At 50.9% G+C, this 25,100-nt stretch overlaps 1 protein-coding gene and 1 non-coding gene across 2 annotated transcripts; one reads left to right on the plus strand and one right to left on the minus strand.

Annotated features, from left to right (window-relative positions):
* The first annotated feature begins 1,165 nt into the window (after nucleotides 1–1,165).
* On the plus strand, nucleotides 1,166–25,099 carry PSKH1 (protein serine kinase H1). The gene is made up of 3 exons (XM_053914466.1): nucleotides 1,166–1,280; nucleotides 7,968–8,994; nucleotides 22,811–25,099. Exons 2-3 carry the CDS (start codon nucleotides 8,038–8,040, stop codon nucleotides 23,126–23,128), a joined length of 1,275 nt encoding a protein of 424 aa, XP_053770441.1. The 5' UTR covers nucleotides 1,166–1,280; nucleotides 7,968–8,037; the 3' UTR covers nucleotides 23,129–25,099.
* Nucleotides 2,405–2,509, minus strand: LOC112300877 (U6 spliceosomal RNA). Its single transcript, XR_002974427.2, has one exon. It is a non-coding gene; the product is annotated as a U6 spliceosomal RNA (small nuclear RNA).
* Nucleotide 25,100: the final 1 nt, after the last annotated feature.

Here is a 25,100-nt window from a genome sequence, read left to right on the forward strand (position 1 = left end):
TCTGGCCTGGTAGCTCAGCTGCTTAGAACTTTATACCACTATACCAACGTTTTGGGTTTAATCCCCAGTCTGGGTACATACAAGAATCAACCAATAAATACATAAATAAGTGGAACAACAAAAATCGGTTTCTCTCCTTCCTTTCTTCCCTCTCTCTAAAATCAATGAAAGAAATATTTTTGTGAAGCCATTTTAATATAAAAAAGAAGGAAAGAAAGGAGAAAGAAAGAAAGAGAAAGGAAATCACTGCTTTATATAATCCATTAAAGACAGTTCCATGTGCAAACTAAGTGTTTATTCAGCAAAGACTTGTTGAATCAATGAACAGACCAAAGTGAGGAAGATGGATAGAGGTTACAATCCTCTTATTACCTGCAGCATCTATTTTCCTGTCCCTGCAATTTCGGTTGTCTGTAAAGTAGTGAGACAATTCTGATCTTGCAGAGAAGTCATTGTGAATGATAACAAGTTTTCTCTTTTTCATTTGTTAAAGAATCTACTTGCTTTGCAGTCTTAGGATACACCTAAATTCAATTACAACAAATATGTGTTATTCCTAAATTGCCCAAGACTGACCACCAATCCTCAAGTGCAATTTTTAACTCCTCTGAGATGGAGGCGACATTTAACGCATCCGAGTGCCTGAGTTATTTTAACTGCAGTTTTCAAAAAATATATTTGTTAATTCAACTTAAATTGATCTTTTGCGGAGTTTCAGAGACACTTCCAGAAACCTCTTGACAGGCAATATGTCCCTAACCTTGTGTGACAGAGGACCCTCTCCGCTACCCAGAAACTTGAAACTTTCTCTCTACGCATTTCCTTTTTCTTTTTTTAAATTTAATCTTTTTACTTTTTCCGTCATAGTTGAGATTTTATATTACTTTATATTAGTTTCAGGTGTACCTTCTTTCTCTAGAATAGGTTCCTCCGCAGGTTACAATCGAACAACAATTGAACAACAATTAGACGCCCCCTAACGCCAGTGCGCGCGTCCCCGCCCTGAAGGCGTTGATTGGCAAGCCAGGCTGGGAGCGCCCCCAACCGCATAGCCCGGCCCTCCCGTGGGTCCGGCACCGCCCCTCCCCGCCCCGCCCCGCCCCTCCCCGCCCCTCCCCTCCCCGTAGGCGGCCCGGGTTTGTTGTTGGCGTCAAACGCGCTTTGTGATGACGTCACGACGCTAACGCCTGAAGATGGCGGCGGCGGCCGTGGCCGTGGCTACGGCCCCCAAAGGGTCAGCACAGCCGCCAAGACGCCGAAGAGCCCGCCGCCCCCGCGAGGTGAGGCGGCCCAGCCCAGGGCTACGGCCCAACGGGCGGGAGGGGCTGGCCATTTGCGGCCACGGTCGCTTCCTGGCGCACCGGGCCTGTCCTTTCCCAGACCGGAGCCCTCGGCCCGTGTCAGGTGTGCCGGGGCCTACGGGGCTGGGGAGCAGGCCATGCGATGGCTGCTCGGGGTCCCCGGTGTTCGAGGCTGGAGTGGCCTTAAAACGTGCTGCTGCGCTAGGTAGTCCTTCTCTGGGACCTCGTGGGCCTGGTAGACGTGGTCAGCTGCCCTGCCTGTTCAGCCAGCCGGCGTCGGTCATGGTGAACTAACTCCGTTGTCCTCACTCTCTTCTTGTGTCCAGCACTTACTCCACACCCCTCCTTTGCGAGTGAACGCCACTGGCTGGCGGGGAGCTGGTGGCTTCCTTATTCACTATGGGAAAAAGCAGGCCTGAGTCCAGCCAGGTCGCCTGCCCTGAAAGCCAGTCAGTCATCCCTCCGCTTAGAAGGGGAGCCCGGTTGTCCATGCTCACTCCCACTAAATGAGGCTGCTGAAGTGATAATTCTCAGCTGAGTTAAGTCCTTCACTGCCTGAAACTGGCTCCTTAGCGCCGATAGGCTAGGCTAAGCTTCTTACGGGAGGCATTCGGGGCTCTTCATAATCTGATAGAGGCCTAACCCTAAAGTCAACTCCTGGGCATTTTGACTTCTGTTTACATATTTTGTTGTTGGGGCGTGTGAGCCTTCTGTTAGCTCCGTCGTTTAATACTCCTGTGTTTTAGATACCCAGTTTTTTCATTTTTAAACAAATATTTTATCAGGAAGGGAGGGAGAAAGAGATGGAGAGAAGCATCAATGTGTGGTTGCCTTTCACACGCCCCCCAGTGGGGACCTGGCCCACAACCCAGGCATGTGCCCTGACTGGGAATCAATCGAACACACGACCCTTTGGTTCGCAGGCTGGTGCTCAATCCACTGAGCCACACAAGGTTTCTCATTTTTATAATACTCATCTTTCCCCTTCCACCCATCAGTATGGAAAATTTACATCTGTCCTTTAAAATTCACCTTAGATTTTATTTCCTTGGAAAAACCTCCCTTGCTTCACATATAACCAATGGCTCCTCTGTACTTTTTTGTAAAATATGGAAAACTTCATGAATTTGCATGTCATCCTTTTCATGGCAGTCATGCTAATCTCTGTATTGGTCCAATTTTAGTATATGTGCTACCCAAGCAAGCACAGTCCTCTAATGTATGTGACTGCTGTTGACTAGATCATGTTGTGTCACATAACGGTGAGTTTGGTGTTAGTGTTTTTTATCTGCACCCGAGTGTCTGGGTCTGCCTGGCATAAAGTAGGAGCTAAATGTACAAGTGCGATAGATTGCAGGTTTAAGAATGGACAGGGATTCAGCTGTATTGTTGGGCACCTATCAGGCCGCAGGATCTGAGATGAGCACAGCCAACCTGTATTTTGTGTTTGCATGTGTGGTGGGTGGTGTAGCTGTGTCAGCCTTGATGGTCTAAAATAGTTTTTCAAGATACAAATTCAAGAGTCTCACTCTCTGAGATTGACTCAGAAGATTTGGAATCTGGATATGTATTTTGAAAAAACTCCCCAGGCGACTTTACTGTGCTCCCTGGTTGAAGATCTTTGTCACTGCCCCCAGGAAACTTGTGTCTTCTTTGTCCAGTGGGAAGGGCTAGCTCTGCCTTGTGGCCTCCCCTTTCAGCCCCGTTGCCCATACCTTGGGGAGGCAGTACAATTTGATGGTAAGCCATAAGCTTTGGTATCAGGAAGACTGGGAGTCCGTTCTTGGCTGTTATGAGATCCTGAGGCTCATTGAGTCCTAGTTTGCTCATTCCAAAATAGGAATAATCATGCCTACTTTATGTGGTTGCAGAGAGAAGAGTGCGTATAAGACACTTAGCTCAGTTGGAACTCAGCAGATGGGAGCCTCTGTGTTTACTAATGGCTGTTCTTCCCCAAATGTGTCCCTTGTTATAAGGAGATCTCATCTTAGTAAGCCCGTTTGGTCTTCAGACTAAGCCCCATGTAGGAGGCTGCCTTGTGTTGTGATTTCCTCAAGGTCTTTTCTGGTCATCAGGGAAAACTCTGACAAAACTGCTTCTACGGAGGGCAGTTGTAGTTGGCCGTTCCCCTAGGAATCCTGACTCACTAGCGGGTGAGTTTGCTAAATAAGCACACCGTCCGTCCAAGTCTAATTGCAGTTTTTGCACTTGTTAAGTTGTATTAATGGGCTAGAGAAAGTGCAGCTTTCAGGAAATCTCTTTGCTTCTGACATTGAGCTAAACTTGCCTCACCTGGAATGGAATACCCCTGCAGATCTTAGTGTCTATAGAATATGAACTAGATACTGGGGCTCTTTGTCAGTCATGCAAATGGATGAGACTTTGATTTGGCCTTCTGTTTTACTCTGTAAATGTGAGCATGTTATGTGGGCACCTTCAGTCATCTTCAGAGCTTCCCAACTGTATGACGTGAATGGGCTGTTGGTGTTCCAGAACATTGAACCTTAAGTTTGGAGATAGCTGAGAACATCTGTCTCCATTGATCACACGGTGCACAGAGAAAAATTTGAGAAATACGACCCTGGGAGAAGGGAACCAATTCTGTTTGTTGAAAGCTGGAGATAGACTTACTGTACTTACTTGAACTTCTGTTCCTTCCAAGGATCTTGCTCAGTGAGTATTAAGCTGATTTGTGTTGGCTAGGTCATCCCTGAGCTAATTCTTGGTGCAGCCCTCTGTTGCCATGGTGTCTGATGTGATGCTAAAGTAGAAAAATGTGATGTTTTCATTTGCTGGGGAAAATTATATCAGAGGGACCCTTTTCAGGCTGTTAGCCTTTAAGTGGCCTCACAGGACACCTGAAGGGTAATGGATTAAGGGACTCGTGGTGTGGAACTGTCTGAGCTTCAGTTCCTTGAGAGCAGAGACCATGGCCACTTTCTTTGTGTCTGGCACAATCCCTGGCAAGGTTCCTGGCTCACAACAGGAGCTCAGTAGATATTTGTGGGTCAAACCTTGGGATTTTGGAAGGAGAACCCCAGGTACATTGCCAGAGTCTCTATTTCTGATGATGGGAGGGGCAGCAGGTGGGATGTCTTAGGTGGAGTTGGGGTCACGATAAAATGAAGAGGACACAACAAACTTGAACTTCTCTCCTTCTCTTAGTCATAAGGAGGAGTCTGCCCACTAATTACCATGTCCTTGAGAAGTGGGGTCCCAAGTTCCTATATTCTAAAAAGAAGTCATAACAATTTTTATTATGAAATAACGCTAAAAGTTAAAACATTACAGGAGCGAATAAGTGCTCAGTGTCGTTAAACACAGAACACTGATAATTTGGTGTAAGTGCCCCCAGCTTTTTTCCCTTGTGCACATACTAGTCTGTAGATTTCTACAATATATACTTTTGTTAACTTTAAGAATATAATATGTGGTGATGATTTAAAAACATAGCAACAGCACAGGATATATAAAGTGAGAAGTAAAAGTCTCCCTTCCTTCCTTCTGCCTGTTCCGCTCACATTTCCACACCTAGAGGTAATCACTGTCAACAGTTTCTCTTCTACCCTTACAGGATATTTCTTTTCCATGTATAGTCTAACTTTTAAAAACCCCTCACAGGACACATGCTTCATATACTATTTTAAACTACTTAATACATCACAGACATGGATCCTGGCATGAAGCCACTCAATAAAATTAAGTTACTGGTGTCTTTCTTTGTCAGTATACATGGATTTGCCTCATTCTTTTCAATGGCTGCAGCTCATTCTGTTATATGACTAGATCTCAATTTAATTATTTCCTTACTGATGGGTATGTGGGTTGTTTCCAGTTTTCCTTTTTATAAAGAATGCTGCTTAAACTTTCTTGTACAAATATATCTTTGCATTCTGTGAAAATGGTTTCATAGTACTAGTTCTGAAAATGCAATTGCTGGTCCTGTGTCAGACTTCCTGTTTTAGAGAGCAGAATCCTATAGCTCCCCCTGAGGTTGCACATGTCCTTGTTCGGGGGTTTTGTCTAAAGTGACAGGCGTCTGCTTGCCCCATGATGGTTAGACATGCTGTTTATCAGTTACTTATTTCTGGGATTACTGAGAGATCACAGCCTTCTTCATTTTGGTAGACAGTCTTTCAAAACATGGGAGCAAAATATAGAAATCTTTGCAGGTAAAAGGTTGTGAAGCTTTGCTGTGAAGAACAATCTTAAGGTATGTTATCAGAGAGGGCTAGGTGTCTGTGGGCCCCTGTCTGGGAGACATCCACAGACCTGGCTTCTGTGTTTAGGAAGTTGTTTCAGAATCCATCCTCACCCTCTGCTTCTAGGCCCCTGGCCTCCCTGACTGATGGGTGCAGGTCTGGCAGCTAGTGGACAAAGTTGTGTTGGAGTTCAGATAACAATCAGTAAGACCCAAATAGATCTGAGAGTTAGGCTTCCTTTGTTGCTGACATTTACACAGGTGCCCAGAGAGCATGGCTCTGGTTTAACCATCAATCTGGCCTCTTCCTGCCACTTGAAATTTCTGAGGTCCTGGGGTTGTTGCCTCATGATAAATAGAAATCTGAGAGCCTGACTACCTTTCATTCATTGTTCACATTGAGTGCCTGCTCTGAGCTCAGTGTTTCGCTGGGTGCCAGAGAGTTCTAGAAGTGGCCCCTTCCCTCAAAGGGCTGACAACTCTAGTCACCAGAGGCAATCAAGAGTGCAGCAGTGGGGGTGGGTGGGGGTGGAAGAAAGTATTAGGAGGATAAATGGTAGTGGAAAAAACATGATAAAATAATAAAGCACAAAGTACAGCAGTGAGCAGTGTGACCCAGATTGTACTTGGAATGGAGGTTTTAGAAGGCAGGCCCTTCAGAAAAGTTTTGTTTGTTGATTCACCAGCTGAGTGGTGTGAAGAAAGATTGAGGCCTTGACCTGGTGAGGCCCAGCTCTGGTTCTTCCAGAGTCTTTTCTACATAAGGGAAGCTCTGAGCTCTGGATGGAAAAACTATGAGATCTGGGTCCATGCCTGGCCATCGCAATTTAAGTGGTTTGGGACAAGTTTCTATCTTGAAACCCAGGCATGTGTCCTGACTTGGAATTGATCCAGTGACTTTTTGGTTTGCAGGCCAGTGCTCAATCCACTGAGCCACACCAGCCAGGGTGGCCTGTCATTTCTGTAGAGTGTTATTGAAGACAGTAGTGTTAAATACTCACTCACACCCACTGTCTTAACAGACTTGCCTTTCTTTCTTTTTAGGATTTGGTTTTATTTCCAGAGAGAAGGAGAAAGAGAGGGAGAGAAACATCAGTGTGTGAGAGATACACCAATTGGTTGCCGCTTGCACATCCCCAACCGGGGAACCTGGCTGGCAACCCAGGCATGTGCTCTGATGGGGAATTGAACTGGCGACCCTGTGGTTCTCAGTCTGGCACTCAATCCACTGAGCCACACCAGCCAGAGCAGGTTTTTTCTTTTGTAAAACTTAGTGTTTTTCATCAGGACCCGACTAGGTATGCACATTTAAACAAAAAGAGCCCGTGTGCACGCCTGGAGATAGTTATTTATTTTGTGTATCTAGGATTCTGCCTAGATCTTCATCCCAAGGAAGTAGAGCATCCTGATCCCCACAGCCTGAGTCACATTTGGATGGGGCTGCTATTGTCCTTTCTGAGCTTAAGGCTCCCTCTACCTCTTGAATGATGCTCTATTTGGTGGCTACCTGGTGGCATTGTGCTAAGGCTTGTGGTACCAAGTTCATTGGAATTGATTTCAGCTAGCTCTGGGATTTATGTAGCATTTTAGCCACGTACGTGGTGACTGGGGAAGTGAGAGACCCTGAAACAGAGTTAGTGCTGTCAGAATGAAGATGGTACGTTACAGAAGCAGTGGGAGCTGTCCAGGAAAGGGCGAGGTCAGGGAAGAGGTGGTTGCAAAGAGATCAGCACCTGAAGGAGGCGTAGAGGGCCAGGAAAGATACACATGAGGGAGGCCTCGGAGAAGCAGCCCTCTGAGGCCTGGTGAGTGATAGTGTTGGAGAGCAGGCCTCCAACACTCTACACCCCCATTTCAGGAAGCATGAGTCAGAGTAATAAGAGGATGATTTTAACATTTAAAGATTTTATTTATTTATTTTTAGAGAGAGGAGAAGGGAAGGAGAAATAGAGGGAGAGAAACATCAGTGTGTGGTTGCCTCTCTCACACCCCCTACTGGGGACCTGGCCTGCAACCCAGGCATGTGCCCTGACTGGGAATCAATCCAACTACCCTTTGATTTGCAGACCCATGCTCAGCCCATTGAGCTACACCAGCTAGGGTGGATGACTTTAACATTTAAAAAACATAGAACTTCAACTAGGATAAGGAACCCAGGCAGAGTAGGGAGGAAGGTGGGGGCAGTAACAGCTGAGCCTGGTGCATGTTCCTACCCTCTCTCAGGGTTGAAAAGCAGCACAACAGTAAGATCCACAGAGATGGAGGCCAAGACTATGATGCTCAGATCCAGCCTTTCATCTGCACCCTCCACTGAGCCTGGGCTCTGAGCACGCAGGGACCAAAGCCATCTTACCTTCCAGGGAACCAGGCTAGGATTATTGAGGGACAAGGAGGAGGAGGGTAGCTATTATTCCTTCAGAGGTGTCCCCAGCTATGCTGAGTTGTCCTCTCTTCTGTCTGCATAGGTGTAGACCGGGCGCTGCCTGCAGAGCAGGTCCTGCCAGCTTCGCTGGAGAGGATGCCCCCGTGTCCGTGATGGGCTGTGGGACAAGCAAGGTCCTTCCTGAGCCGCCCAAGGATGTCCAGCTGGATCTGGTAAAGAAGGTGGAGCCCTTCAGTGGCACTAAGAGTGATGTGTATAAGCACTTCATCACGGAGGTGGACAGTGTTGGCCCTCGCAAAGCTGGGCTCCCAGCAGCCAGTCAGTGTGCAAACCCCTGTCCTGGTGCTCCCACTACTGGCCACACAGAGCCTCCCTCAGAACCACCACGCAGGGCCAGGGTGGCTAAGTACAGGGCCAAGTTTGACCCACGTGTGACAGCCAAGTATGACATCAAAGCCTTAATTGGCCGAGGCAGCTTCAGCCGAGTGGTGCGTGTGGAGCACCGGGCAACCCGGCAGCCATATGCCATCAAGATGATAGAGACCAAGTACCGGGAGGGGCGGGAAGTGTGTGAGTCCGAGCTGCGTGTGCTGCGCCGCGTGCGCCACGCCAACATCATCCAGCTGGTGGAGGTGTTTGAGACTCAGGAGCGTGTGTACATGGTGATGGAGCTGGCCACTGGTGGAGAGCTCTTTGACCGCATCATTGCCAAGGGTTCTTTCACTGAGCGTGACGCCACACGGGTGCTGCAGATGGTGCTGGATGGCGTCCGGTATCTGCATGCGCTGGGCATCACGCACCGAGACCTCAAGCCTGAGAACCTGCTCTACTACCACCCAGGCACTGACTCCAAGATCATCATCACCGACTTTGGCCTGGCCAGTGCTCGCAAGAAGGGTGACGACTGCCTGATGAAGACCACCTGTGGCACTCCTGAGTACATTGCCCCTGAGGTCCTGGTTCGAAAGCCCTACACCAACTCAGTGGACATGTGGGCACTGGGTGTCATCGCCTACATCCTGCTCAGCGGCACCATGCCCTTTGAAGATGACAACCGCACCCGACTATACCGGCAGATCCTCAGGGGCAAGTACAGTTACTCTGGGGAGGTGAGTCTGCCCCGTCCCGAGGATGTCAGGAGGCCTGTGGGCGGGGGCTCTGTCCTGCAGTTTCCCCTCAGAGGGGTGTGCTCTGGCGGCCATGCTGGTGGGGCCAGGCGGGCGAAGCGTAAATGATGAAATGAGACTGGTGGGGCGTCTGAGTTTGAGTGAGCCCTGAACAAGGACTTGGGAAAAGACAATCTAATTGGAATGTGATTCCAATAAGCACAAGTGAAGGGTGGGGAAAATGAGGCAGAAAGGGGAAAAGGCAATAAAGGATACATTAATGAGTGGACTGCCACTGTAGGTGCCAGAACTTGGTCCCATCGGGGACTCTGAATAATGTGGACTGTGTTTCAGAATTGTGCCCTTGAGGGGCAGGGAAGTGGGTAGTTTTTAGTCCATTGACTCCTGTATGAGTCAAGAATTTCTTTGAGGGCTTTAAATCTCCAGCACTTCTGGGCTGTCCTGAATGCCAGCTAGTGCCAGAGAAAGTCTTCCAGCAAGGAAGCAGAGAGCTGCGGGCACTGGCAGTGGAAGCTGTTAGCACACACACAGGAGCGCTGCAGCGATAGGGGAGCTCAGGTGGGCCGATAGGATGTGAGGCGGGGCCTCAATAGTATCTGCTCCACAGGGACTGGGACAAGCTGGAGTGGCCATGCCCTGTCCAAAGGAGCAGCTGCTGCTCATCTCTGTCCAGCTTTGCCGCATAGCCCTGAGGAACTGCGGACCCCACACTTCCAGACATTCCAACTTTTGAAAGAGAATCAGAAAAATCTAATCTTAAAGTGTTGGAATCTAATTCACATATTTAAGCAACACCTTGTATGCCAATAAATGCTAATCTGCAGGCCAGATTCAAACAGATGGACATCAGTTTGTGTCTTTGGATCCATAGATACCTGGGAAAAAAATCCATTAGGTTTCAGCAATGCTGGGAGTTGAAGGGAGGTGCCAAAAAAGTAAGAGCTGGTCAGTTCTGAGTCAGGATGCTGACTGGATAGGAAATGAGACTGACTGCAGGGAACAGCACTGCAGGCTGGAGCATAGTGGTGTGCTCAGCGAGGCTGCGAAGAAAAGAATGTGCTTTATGGCTTTATGTAGGAGGTAAGATGAGCTATGTAGGATGACGGGATTCTGCCAAGGCAGCGGGGGCCTCCCCCGAGTGCTCCCCACAGTGTTCCCCTCAGCCTTGGGCTTGCTGAGGAGCTGTCTACACCTCTTAAATAACCAGCATGGAGGGAAGGGAAACTCTGGGACCATATCCTTTTGCAGCCCAGCTTCCTCCCAGGGATTTCGGACTGGGCTGTCTCTGGCCCCAGACAGTTGACCCAGAGCAGCATTTCCTGCAGAAGTTACCCAAAAGCCTCATGACACTTTGCCTTCAGCACTTGGGGTCCATGCTCCGTCATCCTCCCTGGCTGCTTCCAGACGTGGTTGTGGAGTCAGTCAAGGACTTCCGTCATGTGGGTGGGGGCTGTCCTTCTCTGTAGAATTCCCAGGCCATGTTTCTCAGGGTGGTGTGAGGAAGGGAGGGGAAGCCTTCCTTTTCAGGCCATCTCTGTGCTGGCCACAGGCAAAGGAGAAACTGGAACATTTTCCAGCTCTTCCCTAAAGTTTCTTGTGTTTTCTTCCTTGCTCCAAGTGCATTCAACAAAACAAGCGCTGAAGGGGTAGGGGTGGAACCCCAGGCTGCAGTGGGGTGGTCACAGAGGACACTGTCCCGCTCACTCTCAGCCTGGGCCGGGATTCATCATAGGTCAGAAGACGCAGAATCCACCTCACAGAGGCAGTGTTGTGCCTAGGCCCCGCCTGGTTTGCTCTGCTCTGGGGGCTCTAGCCCCTGGAGCTCTAGCTCCTGGAGCTCTGTGTGGTGCCAGGCTGTCAAGGGTCCTGATGGCAGAGGGAGTAGCAAGCTCAGCTGTGGGAGGGAGGGAGGTTTCCCAAGAGATGCTGACAAAGGAAAGACTCTTTAGAGAATCTGTAGGTTTGCCCAAAAGTTCCTGATTCTGGCAGTTGTTGAACAGGCAGTTTATCTAGTTGGAGCTTGTGGAGTCCTGCTAATTGGCTATTGATTATCTGAGGGTAGAGTGACGAATGGGGTACGGAGTGGACTCAGGCCTCCTGCTCTTACTGTAGCCACAAGGTTGGGTCCTAGGTTCTATTTCCTGCTTTACTAGAATCACAGGGAGGAATCACATGAATCTGGGGCTTTCAAAGTGTAGGGGGCACTGCCCAGCCTTTGGCCCTACTACATTTAATCAGTTTCCAGTTCCAGAGTTGAATTCCTGGTCAGCTCTGACAACACCTGTCTGTTACCAGGAGCTTGGCTGATCCTCAAAACAAATTCTGCCACCGTGTGACAGAGAGCTCTGGATCGGGAAGGATTTTCTGGGTAAGGAGGCCTCATCATAAGATCAGGCCCTCTGAACTGGAGACCAGTCATCTGTCTTTCTGTACCCATAAGTGCACCTGGGGAGGATCCCCATCCCCATCCCCATGGAACTTAAGCTTGCTTGGGGATAAAGGGCTAGAAATGGGAAATGTCCACATAATGAACCCTTATTGTCAGGCATATGCCAGCACAGGCCGTGGCACGGAGCCCCTGGGCCTAGGCAATCTGGAACATGGGCTGTCGGGCTCAAGTCAGGTGGCTTACCTTGCCCCCCTTCTTAGGGCTGATCCCTGCCCCTGCCCTTGCCCTCAATCCAGCCATCTGCCTTATACTCTGTGATAGTCATTTGCCCTTATAAAGACCGTCTCAATGAATAAGGCCCTGCCAGAAACCCTGTCTGAGAGCATGCCATGGTGAGGGGAGTGTTTCGTAGTGTCTAATTAGTAGTGTCTAGTTTATACGAGTTAGACACTACTTGTATGAATAAAGGACTACCCACTTTGAGCTCAGCAAGGTTTGGAGGTGTGCGTTCCTCACCTGACACTATGTCCTCTGGTACTTGGTTCCTTTTCAGAAACACTTTTCCTGTCGCTCTCCTCCTCATGGTGGTGTCTCACGTACTCCAGGCCCTGTCTCACGGACTCATTCCCTGAGGGCTCAGTGGTTTCTGTGGACTTGAACAGAGAACCTCCTGCAGGACGTAGGCTGTGAGCAGGAGGAGGCTCAGAAGGGGGCATTACTGGCTGTGCTTCAAGATAAACAGGAGATTGTTTGGGAGTATGGAGCAGAGGCTGACAAGGGTGAGGCAGGCCTGGTGTTTGGTGTCAGGAGCTCTGTAGTGCTGGAGGCTTCTTGGAGATTGGAAGCATTAGGTGGGAGGGAGCCTTTTGGTTTCTTGATAGTGAAGAGGGCAGGCACCAGAAAGTGTCATGGGAGATTAGCAGGAAGACCTACTGAAGGCTGTTGGAATAATCCCAGCTTGGCCTCCTGGGGATGTTTGGGGCAGATATGGAGTCCCAGAAAGTGGGCTCTATGTGGTCTGCATGAGCCATCATTTAGGAAGAGAAGGAGTGGGGGTAGTACCCTCCTGTGGCTCTGCAGGCTCATCAGCTTGTAAGGGCAGATTGAGAGAGGACTCAGGCTGCCCTCTGGGCCAGAGAGTACATAGGGTCCTGCCTTGACATCACCCTATGGGTGGGGCCCATTGGCAGAGGGAAGCACACCAGGTGGGTCCTTCTTTAGTACCCTGCCCGCCCCAATCCTGACAGTCTAGATACCCTGGCCCCAAGCCTCACCCCACTCCCCGTGTACCACATACCCAAGACATGTGCTCCACTTACATACTCCCCACACTGAGCTTTTGCTCAGGCTTTCCCCTCTGCTCCCAATCCTTAGAAGAGCTCCATTGCTTCCTTTCCAAATAATGCTGACCGCTGCCATCGTGTAGTGCCTACTGAATACCCTCAAAATCTCTAACCTCCGCAACAGTCAGGTGGGTGTAATCCGCCCCCTTACTTTACAGATGAGGAAATTAAGGCTAGTGAGGTTAAGTTAGACACCCTTCTAACATGCTCGCTCTCACAGTTAGAAGGGTGTCTGGCCTGGGATTTTTTTTTCCCCACTTTAAGATTTTATTTATTTACTTTTAGAGAGAGGGGAAAGGAGGGAGAAACAGAAGGAGAGAAACATCAATGTGCAAGAGATACAATGATGTGTTGCCTCTCACATGCCCCCAGCTGGGGACCTGGCCTGCAACCCAGGCATGTGCCCTGACTGGGACTTGAACTAGCGTCCTTTTAGTTTGCAGGCTTGTGCTCTTGCAGGCTTGTGCTCAATCCACTGAGCCACACCAGCCAGGGCTCAGGCCTGGGATTTAATCCAGGCCACCTTGGCTTTCCCATCTCCACAGCCTACTGTCTCTGACACATACCTCAGCATGTTAGATTCTGTTTTTGCAGTTTCTGGGGCTGTCGTCTGTGGACATGTCTCTCCACCCTGGCTTATGAGGTCCTTGAGGGCACTGTACGTGTCAGTGCATTTGCTCTCAGTGCTTCCTCCTGGCTTCTCCTGAGGGAAGTTCCACTGGTTGTTGGTGATGCCTTCAGAAGGGACCCAAAAGTTACTGGCTGGCAGGCAGACCAGGCTGCCTATGCTGGCTGGGTGTGCTCTCTATGGGGGGCTGCACTTCAGGAGAAAGTGGGGAGACTGCTGGCGATATGCTTGGGGGGGTTGCTGGCCAGACCTACTCAGAAGCAAACAAAGGTTTCTTGGAAGAGGAGGGAGAGCTGGGAGGGAGAAGGCTGTGACAGGTGGTTTTGAGAGGAGAGATCTGAATACGTAGCCAGTGACTGGAGGTGCTAGAGTGGAGAGGGCCAAGCTAGAGTCACAGTGGACACAATGGGGAGACACACTGATCAGGTGTGAGGAAGGCCTACATGACCGAGAGTAGTCTGAAGACACAAAGAGCCACCTTGAGAGAGCAGCTTCCTGTGGCGGAAGGCCCCAGGAGGGCTGGAGCAGCTGTTTCTAAAGGAGCGAGTGACACAGAGAGTGAATCGTCATCTGCACACCCATACTAGAGAGTTGTTACGGTTCCGCTTGTGAATTCTGTGATTCACTTGACATGAAATGTGACCCTGCTGGCCTAATGTCATTGCTTTTGTTAAGAGTTCTATTCTAGAGGCAGGACAGATGAAGTGGCTCTTGGAGGACTGATGGCAGAGAGATGCCATCAGCAGCTTTGCTGCCTCCCTGTGTTTAGCAACCTTTAATTGTCACACACCTCTGTTTGGGCAGTCTCTGAGCTGTGGGCAAGCAGATGGGCTTGGGCAAAGCTTTTCACAGAGCCTCATTCAGGAGAGTGAGTGCTGCTGTGCAGAGGACAGAATCCTCGTGGGACAGAAAGCCCACCTGCAGGACGCGTCTGCCACTACCTGGGGGATAAGTGTTGGTGGGAGGTGGTTCCCCAGGGGTGGGTTTCTGGGTTGTGGGCTGACCATCTATCTACCTGGGGTCCAACGGCAGTTGGTTGGGCCGTCTTGCAATTCTGATGGCCCTGCAGTAGGATGAGTTGACACTGACATTCCCAGCTCGGCTCTTCTCTACTTTCTAAAGTGACTCTGCTCTGAGGTGTTGAGGATGAAATGAAGTGGAGAGGGTGTGGCCCGTCTCGATGCTTTCTAGGTGAAGCGGCGCCTGTGGGGGCTGGTCTTGCAGCCTGGTTCCTGTGCCCCAACAGGGAGCCCCTGGGTGAGGGGATAAGACCTTGCCCCAGAGCCACGGGGAGGGCTGCAGGGGTGGGGGTGGGGTGGCATGGGAAAGCTGGAGACCGGATGTGCATTTGGGCAGCAGAGAGAATAGAATGCAGGGAGGTGGGTGGCATGTTTCCTGGCTCCTGCTTGGATTGTGCTGGATGCCTTTAATTGTCTCATGTTCCCACTTCAGAGCATACGGGGGCTGTGATGGACCATCAGTTCTCCATTCTTTTCTTACTGCCCCCTCCTCCCTGAGTCAGAGGATGGCTTTCCTGTGTCTGTTTGAGTAGCTGACAACAAAAAATTGTAAGTTGATTTAGAATTCTTTGCTCAGAGGCATCCCTAAGCCCTTGTTTCCTGCCTGCCTGTTGGTGGCTGCTAGGTATCAAGTGCAGGATGATGATGCTGGCTCTATGTGAGGGTCCCAGTAGGACAAGCAGTGCCCCCACACCTGTTCAGAAAGGATCCCTCGGCCAGGGCCATGTGTACATACCTCACCAAAGCTCCTGGTACAGAGAAGGTGTTCAACAGATAAGTCTGCCTTCACTGCAGGAGCAGATGCCTTCAGATCCCTGTCTAGTCACTGGGTGGTGGCCTGGTTTCGTTCACTGGGTGTGGGCAGTGGACCCTCATTGGTCACCATGGTTGGAAACCTCCTCTTGGTTGAGACCTCTTAGAGGAAGACAGGAGTGGTTCCCTCCTTGTGAGGGCAGGAGGCAGGCTCTGAGTGGAGAGCAGCGGCATCCCCCGTATGTGCCATCTGTGGACCACCACTTGGTTCCTTGGAGCCCTGCCCTGTCTTCTGGGCATCCCTCTGCCAGTGCTGTCTTGCTTGCACACTCCGCAGAAAGCAGTACACTTCTGTGATGGCAGAAACAGGGGCCCATCTTTCAACATTGCTGTATTCAGCCATTCCTACCAAAATGCCTTGCTTTGACAACCTGTAGCATCTCATTGACCCAGAGTCAGAGCTGCTTTTCATGGCTGCTATTTCCCACCCCCAGCCCCCACCGAGGCCTCTCTAACGAGAGGGATGTGCCAAAGTGGTTACTGGTGCACCATCTGCCCCTTCCCTTTCTTGCTGTTACTGTCTGTCTCCATTGGATAGCTCTGCCCTCTCAAAGGCCCTGTCATTTCTAGACCCTAACATTCCTCTGGGAGCTGCTGGGGCTGTTGTCTGTCCCACATTGTGACCCCCTTAAATCTGTTGATGGCTTCCCATACACATCTCCCTCCTGCCCCCGTTGAGGTGGAAGCCCCTGGTCCAACCACTCCCTACTGGCCATACTTCTCCAGGATCTGCATCCTTTGTCAGTTCTGCCATCATACAAGGTCACCTTTCTCATGCATGCTGGTCTGGCGTTGGTTTGCCTGTTTCCTCGTGCAATTGTGGTGCCTAGACCTGAGTACTACTCCAGCGTGACCTGGCCAGTTGGACAGAAAGCTGGCACCTTCATCTCTTCACTCATCTTGCTACCCCATCTTGACCAAGTGCCTGCCCTGGGCCGAGTTCGGTGTACCAGGGTTCCAGGGACACAGACCTTTGGGGGCAGAGGCCACAGTGTGATATGCTGACAGACATTGGGTTTCCAAACTGCATCAGAAATTAGAATTGTAATTAAAATAGAATTAGAAGTTAAAAAAATAAAAGCCTGGTTGGGCCCTGGAAACCACCTGGCCTCAGCAGAACCCATGGGTGGAGACAGAAGAAACCACTATGCAGCAGGCTCTGAAATATAGAGTCTTCCAGGGCTCATGCAGGACATTGTTAACCACAGGTATTACCTGTCTGCTGGCACAGGTTGCCCACGTCCCCCTGATTCCATGTCTCCTGACTCTTGAGTTGTGCTTCGTCTCCCTCCTGTCCCTGTCTTCTACTTTGTGGGCTCTGCGCAGGAACAGGTGGAGGCACAGGATTTCATTTTGTTATTCTCAGGTTTCAGAATGCAGCTTTACTGACCTTGAAGTTGTGCCTTTTCTCTTTTTTATCTTCATTCTCTGCCTCTTTCTTTTATTCATGTTCGAGAGATTATTTTTTAAAATATTTTATTTATTTTTAGAGAGAGGGGAAGGGAGAGAGAAAGAGAGGGTGAGAGACAGTGATGTGTGAGAGATACATCAATTGGTTGCTACTCACACACCCCCAGCTGAGTACCTGGCCTGCAACCCAGGCATGTGCTCTGACTGGGAATTGAACCAGTGACCTTTCCGGTTTGCAAACCAGCACTCAATCCATGGAGCCACACTAGCGAGGGCTCTCTGCCTCTTTTTAAAACTCTATTACCTTCCTTCCTTTTCTCCCCTCAGGCTCTCTTCCCAAATGTCCTTCTCTTTTCTGTTGCTTGGCCCCCATCCACCCCCTGCCAGGTCGCAGGGTGGTGAGTTCTGTCTGGTCTGGTAGCCCAGGCACCGGGATGGTGAGTGTCTTGACCAGAGGAGGTGATACTGGCTCTGCAGCCACAGAGCGTCTAATTCTGCTGAAGTTTTCAAAACGCATCTCCTCATGGGCAGCATCAGTGTGTGCTGTTCTTGTCCCATGGTGGTTCTGTTCTCCCAAGGGCACCTGAAGCTCCGTTTCGTAGAATTTCCAATGTGCCCTTTTCTCTGCTCTCATTCAGGCCCATGAAAGTATAGAAAGGAGGCCTTTGAGGGTGGGAATTCTGGATCTGAAAATACATCTTGAGACAAAGCTGAGGGAAGAACTGAGTCATGGAGCAAAGCCCAGGCGTCTTTCTTCCCTTTCTTCCCCTAGCAGCTCTTTGGTGGGGCTGCGTTCTTAGCCAGCGAGTTTTCCCCAGAGTTGTCATGGGCTGGAAAAGAACACATACGTGTCAAGAGGTCCAATTAGCTTAAATGTTAGATGCCATGCTTTTCCTCACAGCCAAACAAGGAAAAAATACAGGGAGCCATCTTTTTAAAATCCAGGACTTTAGAAACTGGTAAAGACTTAGAATTCATTGCATTTAGCCCCTTTGTATTAAAAATGAGGAGACTGTGATTTCTCCAAGGTCACATAGAGCAGGTAGAACTAGAACATGGGTTGTTGGGCTTGCAGCCTAACAGTCTGTCTCCTAGATGCCATCTGGAAGAGACACCAAACCTTTCTCACCCCTCACTTGAGAGTGGGTAGACCTGCCTGCCAGAGGCTGTCTAGGGCAAGCCCTGTGAGCTGGGTTTGCTGTTGGAAAGAAGCAGCTTCCTCCTCTCTCTGCAACCAAGGCCAGAGAGCCGCCTCTGTCCTTTGTTCCCTTAGCCCTTGAGCTCCAGGTGAGACTAATGGTAGTGACTTGGGTAATATTTTTGCTAGGTCCTTGTGACATTAAAGGTAGAACAAGTTATGCCCTGACCGATGTGGCTCAGTTGATTGGTTGTCGTCCCGTAAGTCAGAAGGTTGCAGGTTCAGTTCCTGGTCGGAGCACATGCATAGGTTGTGGCTTCAGTTCCTAGTTGGGGTGGGTACTAGAGGCAACCAACTGGTGTTTCTCTCTTACATCGATGTTTCTCTCCTCCTCTATCCCCTTTCCTCTGTCTCCAAAAAAAAAAAAAAAAAAGGGTAGATAAAGTTAAAGGGGCTGGGGAATAAGGAGGTGCATCCTTTGAGCTGGAGTGGAAAGCCCTTTGGGATTTGGTGCCTCCCTCCCAAGGGAGATTTGGACTCCACTGTTGAGGAGTGACTGGCCCCGCAGAAGCAGCGGGGTAAAGAGGGTGAAGTTGGTAATGGAGTGCCCATGGGAGAGGTCCCTCCTCTGGACCCTGTTAGCTTCTCTGCTGCGACAATATCAGTAGTAGCTACCCTAACTGCAAGGGGACAAGGCCTCTGGAGGGTATGGACTAGAGAGAAGGGCAGCCAACCTGAATGTCAAAGCCGAGAGGAGGTGATGTCCTTCCTCCAGCAGCCTCTCTCTGTCCCCAGGACAGAGCCCATTCCCTACCCACACGGCTCATGAGAGACTTGTGGAAAGGATGGTGTCAGCTGTCCTCCTGGGTGTTACAGCTGTGCTCTGACCCCACAGCAGAGGGAGACCTGAGTGTCTGGAGGCAAGGCAGACTGACATTTTAACATTTTCTTCCATGTCCTGTGCTCCATGGCAGCCCAGAAACAGGTGGAAGCCTCTGGGAGACTGACCAGGTTGGTTCCTGGGGCCTGTCCCTTCTATCAGCCACCTGAGGCCCGTATGTGTCCCTGATCTGGGCCCAAGTATACTAAGGTGAGAGTTCTGTTCATTACCCAGAGCCTACAGTTAAGAGTTGTGGAAACCCAAGGGCGTGACTGTTTAATCATTTTTCTTTTCCTTATGTCCAGAACACTTCCTGGCCAGTCAGTCTAGCCATAGGCTGACAGACATACTCATATGTCTCCAGAGGCCTGGACATGTTGAGGAAGGAGGTGGGTTGGTCTGGAGGTGCTGAATGCTTTCTTAGAAGGTGCTGAATTGGATTTAGGACCAGAATTGGAATTTTTTTTTTTTTTCTGAGCCCCATTAGAGACCGTATAGGGCTCCCAGAGGCCCCTATTCTGGAAGTCAACCTAAGCTCTACCCACTGTTAGTGGGCTAGGTGAGGACCCCTTCCTGTGTTCCGCTTGGCTGACGTCTTTCTGCAAGTCCCTCAGTGTGTGAGGGTTAGGCTGGGGGCCGTTGGCACAGCCTAGTTCTCAGGTCAGCGTGGCTTCAATCATACTGGCTCGGGGGAGCCACCAGGCCCAGCTTACTCACAGATCTTCCAAGACTGGGAGAACTGGGGCCGGCCAGAGAAGGCTGGGCTGGCCCTCAGACAAATAAGTCCATCTGAATTCTGCACACAGTCTCACGTACACAAGTAATTGGAGAGGCAAGCGTTTGGGGGAGTCGGAGGGGCAGATCAATCCGACTCGCTTTGGCACTAATGGGCTGGCCACTTTAGAAGCAGCAGGGGTCGATGCCTGGTGTGTGCCTGTGCCACTCTGGAGATTGAGATGCTTAAGCCCACATGGCAGGTGTGGTGAGAGGCCCGTCTGAGATTGCACTGGACTGGTTTGGAGCTGTAGGCGGCCTTGGTTTGGGTGAGTATGCATGTAAAGTGGAGAGGCCTCCAATCCATCTGTGTTCAAGTTGTTGGCTTATGGGTCCAACTTTGCAGTTATTTATTCTTTCATCTGCAGAGGAGTTGCCCTCTTCTATCTTGGCTAGACCAAGGGGCAGGGGCAGAATCCATGTCCTAGCCCCACTTGGCTAGCCCAGTCTGCCAGCTGTGTCTTGGGGCTGTCCCACCAGGCCAGGCTGAGCTACAATGTGTTCCCTGTGATTTCTCCTTTTCTTTGAGACCATAAAAGATGGCAGGGCAGCACTGGTATTGCCTTGACCCAACCTGCTCAGTTCTAGATATGCTGTGTCCATCAATGGCCCCATTGTGCCTGCTTCTTTCCATGTCTTCATTGAGTGATGGGGGCTGCAATGAGTGTCTGTGATCCAGACTGACTGGCCCCTCACATTTGCTCCTTGTGTTCAGATGGCAGCAGGAAGCCATGGGGCTTTCTTGAAGTAGGAGGGCCATTGCTCCCTGCTCCCCCTCACTACTCTCGGACAGCAAGGTATTTATGGGCCTCCCTGGGCTACATGCTCCTGGGGCCCTGACTGCTCACCCTCCTCCTAAGGGCCAGTATCTGTCGCCCTAGGAAACTCTGGGAGCTGGCCCATTTTTGGCGGAAGACCCTGTTAGGTGGCTGTTTAGAAATGTGGTCTCTCTGTTACTTTCTTCCAGTTCAGTTCAGTAAAAGTTGAGATTTGCCTTGTAAAGGGCAGGGAAGGGTAGCAACTACAAGTAGCCTTTGTCTTTCTTCAGGACTCTACATGAGTGGTCTCCCTGCTCCACCTCTGTACACTAGTGGGGGAGGGCAGTGGGAAGGAGTTGGAGGTTGAGGGAGCCCAGTTGGGGGCAGCGATAGTCACTGCTTAAGTGTGTCTGCTGAATAGGTGTATAGCTGCCCCAATTGTGGGCTCTCAGATTTTCCTATACTCCCTAGAGTGTGTTCAAGGGTTTTGCAAGGTGAAGGGCACTGTGTGGTGGAACAGGAAGATCTCACCTGGCAGGAAGGAAGGTGATGGTCATCTACCACAGGCTCAGCAAAGATCCTAGCCACCCACCCTCTAGGGAGCATCAGAGCCCATGCCAGAGTGCACCTGGAGGATGCTGGGACTTGGAGCAGTGCTGTGTCTCCCCTCCCCCAGCAGAGGGGCTCAGGGTCCAAGGTGCCTGGGCCCTGCCTCCTGAGCCCTGTGGCCTTGAAGCAGCTCCAGAGGAGGGCACAGAGCGGGCTTTCTGCTGTTCCTCCCAGGAGACAGAATGTGCTAAGATGAGTCTGAGCCCTGTTTGGTGTGGCCTAGTGGGTTGAATGACGGATGGCCTGCAAAACGAAAGGTTGCCTGTTTGCTTCCCTGTCAGGGCACATGCCTGGGCTGTAGACCAGGTCTCAGGTTGGAGACGTGTGAGAGGCAACCAATTGGTGTTTCTCTCGCACGTCGATGTTTCTTTTTTCCCACCCTTCTCCTGCCTCTAAAAAATAAGTAAAATCTTTGGAAAAATATGGAGCTGGTGCAGAGCACTGCCAGGAGCCCTTGCGTGGCTTAGAGAGGTCATGCAGACTGGAGAATGCCCCTGCCTGGTCTGCAAGAACCCCCTCTCCTCTCAGCAGATGGAGAAATCTAGTTGCCTTGAATTGTTTCCTTTACTCCCCATGTCTGGGAGGCTGAAGCGGATGCAGGGCTTGTCGTGGTCGCCCACCACTACCTTGTTAGTTAGAGGGAGGGTACACCCTCTCTCTAAGGACTAGGAAGTTTGCCATAAGTGGCCTGGTGTGGGCATCCAGGGATTAGAGCTTAAGTGTGGCTCTGGGAGCCTGTCACGGCCTGCTGGGAACAGGACTTCTGAAATGACAGATATGTTGGGAAGGCTATGAGCGGGGTCTCCAGAACAAGAGGGAGCACACAGCTCTTTTTTTTTTTTTTTTTTTTTTAAGATTTTATTTATTTTTTAGAGAGAGGAGAAGGGGGAGAGAGAGAGAGAGAGAGAGAGAGAGAGAGAGAGAGAGAGAGAGAGAGGAAGAGAAACACCAATATGAAAGAGAAACATTAATCGATTGCCTCTCTCATTCCCCCAGCTGGGGACCTGGCCTGCAACCCAGGCATGTGCCCTGACCAGGAATTTAACCATTGACCTTTCAATTTGCGGGACGATGCCCCACCCATTGGGCAGTTCTTAAAATTAAAGGTGTTGCCCTGCCTGGTGTGGCTCAGTGGATTGAGCACCAGCTTGCAGACCAAAAAGTCACTGGTTCAGTTCCTGGTCAGGACACATGCCTGGGTTGTGGGCCGAGTTCCCAGTTGGGGGCATGCAAGAAGCAACCAATTGAAGTTTCTCTATGACACTGATGTTTCTCTCCTTCTCTTTCTCCCTCCCCTCCCTTCTGAAAAGAAATTTTAAAAATATTTTTTAAAAAGATTTAAAAAAATTAGAAGTGTTTATGCTCAAGATGAAACAGTTCTCTCTAGTCAAGAGATGCATTTATGTGTATATGGCAAAGAACAACACAGTGACTCCTGGTGGCAAAGTCGAACAAAACCAGAGTAATCAGGGGGAGGGCGACTCATGCTCATATAAATGGTGGCGTGGTCTGTGCTACATTCCAAAGCAGCCTGCCTGCTAAGGCCATTGGGCACAGAATCCATGTAATGCTGTACCCCTCAAGGATTTAAACTTATTGAAAACTAAATAAGTAAAAATGGATTTGTTCTTGTGAAAAAATAAAAATCACCTGGCTAAGGATATAGATGAAGGTTTGAGTCATTCCCTTTAAAACCCCTGAGTTATAGTGGTCCTGGGGTAAGTTGGTATAGGGGGCGGGTCTTGAGAGGGACCACCTTCCTGAGCCTGAGCCTGGCTTTGAGTCCAGGAAACCTTAGAAGTTTCCTCCTTGGGGAGGGGTGCAGACCCTTTTCCTTGTCAGATGCCTTGTCAAAACAGCCTCTGCTCTCTGGGTGGGGAAGGGAGGCCCAGAATGTTCTACACTGGAAGAGCCAGGCAGTGCCTCTGGGGGAGAGTGCACATGCTGGGCAGGCCTGAGTGCTGTGGTAGTGGCATTGTTGGGATGGGGAAGGCACTGTTGAGTGCTCTCACTCTAATGCTTGTGCTTGGCCTCTAGCCCTGGCCCAGCGTATCCAACCTGGCCAAGGACTTCATTGACCGCCTGCTGACAGTGGACCCTAGCGCCCGAATGACTGCAATGCAGGCCCTGAGGCACCCGTGGGTGGTGAGCATGGCAGCCTCTTCGTCCATGAAGAATCTGCACCGCTCCATCTCCCAGAACCTCCTCAAACGCGCCTCCTCGCGCTGCCAGAGCACCAAATCTGCCCAGTCTACACGTTCCAGCCGCTCGACGCGCTCCAACAAGTCACGCCGCGTGCGGGAGCGGGAGTTGAGGGAGCTCAACCTTCGCTACCAGCAGCAATACAACGGCTGAGCTGCCTGGCGGTGGTCGAGACATGGCATGGTCCCAGCCTGGTCGCACACCCTCTCTGGAGATGGGCCTGTATGGCCAGTGGTAGGTGAATGGCCCAGCCACTTCTCTGTGCCTTCAGTAGTCACTCACCCTGGGCCTGGCATGACAGAATGGAGGGAGCCCAGGGGGCTGGGAGCCCTCTGAACTAGGAGCCTGGCCTGGCACTGATGTTCCTTTAGATGGGTAATTCTCTAGTACAAGTTGGGGAAAGGGTAGGACCTGGCCTTCAGTTTCCTTCACCCCTCGCCCTTGGCTCTTCCCCAGACCAAAGAAACAGGCAGTGCCAAGTAGAGGGTGTCCTGTTGTTCCAGGACTCTTTGGGACAGTTACTTTTGGAAGCCCCCCTTACTTCCACCAGACTTTGCTGCCTGGCCCCCCATATTCCATGGCATCCTGATCCTGACGATCATGCTCCGGTGAGAGGCCCATGCGGGCACAAAGCTTGTGCCTTGGCTGGACTCTCAGACCTTGGCTAAGTCTAAACAGCCCCTCACCTCTCAGCCAAGATCTGTCTTCCTTCATGGAGACTCGAAGGACAACTCCTGGCCCCAGGAATTGCCAGGACCTCTGGCGGTAGGGCCATGGCATGGAACTTGTTCCTTCTGGACTGTGTGGCCCTTTTGGTAGCAGGCTGGTGCCAGGCTCCAGCCTTACTCTGACTGTGAGAGAGTTCCTGCCCTCCACCAGCCACTGCTCTCAGAGCCTCCTTTGCAGACTGGACCACCACCTCCCTCTTCCCCTAGATGCCTATTCTATTCTCCAGGTGCCTCCTTCCCAACTGTGGGGCATTAAAGGGAGCCCCACTGCTGCTAGCTGGGGCATGGAGGCACCTGGGCCAAGGCAGAGGGCAGGGGCTTCCCAGGGAGAAGCCCCATCAGGATTCTAGTGCCAGTCCTGGTTCTACCCTTGGTACTTCCATGGCCCTTTCTCTTCAGGCTCTGCTCTTCCCTCCTCTGCAACTGCCTGAAGGCGCCATCTAGTGTCTGGCATGAGTATAGGCAGCCCAGGAACCTTGCTCACCCTTCACCCTCCCTCCAAGAGGAAGTGGGAAGCAAGGAGCTGCTGCTTTGAGGGAGAGTCTCTGGGCTGCTCTACTCTCCCCTTCTGCTGAGCTGCGCAGCTCCCCTGGAACTTAGCCAAACTGTGTGATCTGCCTCTGAACCCTGAGTGCCTGGGGCACTGGCCTTACCTAGTCCAGCCTGTCCCTGCTTCTTTTTATAGCATTCCCCTTGTAGTCTGGGCCCCACTGAATCTCAGGCTTGAGGGAGCCCCTGCAGGAGGTAAGTGGAATTAGGTGGCTGCTTTCCCAGAGGCCTGAGCCAGATCTCCCCATGTCAGTCATGGTGCCTCCCCCACCACAAACTGGGCTGGAACCCAGGCCCCCTCCCTCTGCAGCTGCTTTCAGTGGGTGGGGAGGAGCCAGGGCCCAGCTTTAGCCTTAGCTAGACTGTAGGGCCCTTGCCAAAAGGAAGGGTTGGGTGCTCACTCTGTTCCTCCCCATGATAGCTCTGGGCCAGGCTCTTCTCTTTCTGCATGTACCACCTCCAGTGGGAAACCAAGCCAAAGAGACCACTCTGGGCCAAGCTGATTGTGCCTTATACACCCCCTCCTTCTGCCCCCAGTGCCCCTGGTACAAGGCAGTGGAGAGCCCAAGCTCTGTGGCCTCAGAACTCCCCTCACTTTTCCAAGTGCCTCTGGGGGCCTGAAGCCCTGGGGAATCCTTTCCTTTCTTGCCCAGGATAGGCCTGGTCTTGAACGTAGGGAAGCAGAAGTTTGGAGACTTGGGCCTTTGATAGGCTCGCCTGGGCCTTTATGCCATGGACTGTGGATGGAGAATGTGCAGTTATTTATTTTGTGTACCCAGTTTGTAAATGTATCTTCTGTACTCAATAAACAGGCTGCCCTCCTCAGGGAAGGCTGCCCATTCCAACAG

The sequence above is a fragment of the Desmodus rotundus genome, chromosome 12 (assembly GCF_022682495.2).
Source record: "Desmodus rotundus isolate HL8 chromosome 12, HLdesRot8A.1, whole genome shotgun sequence".
Taxonomy (NCBI): Eukaryota; Metazoa; Chordata; class Mammalia; order Chiroptera; family Phyllostomidae; genus Desmodus; species Desmodus rotundus.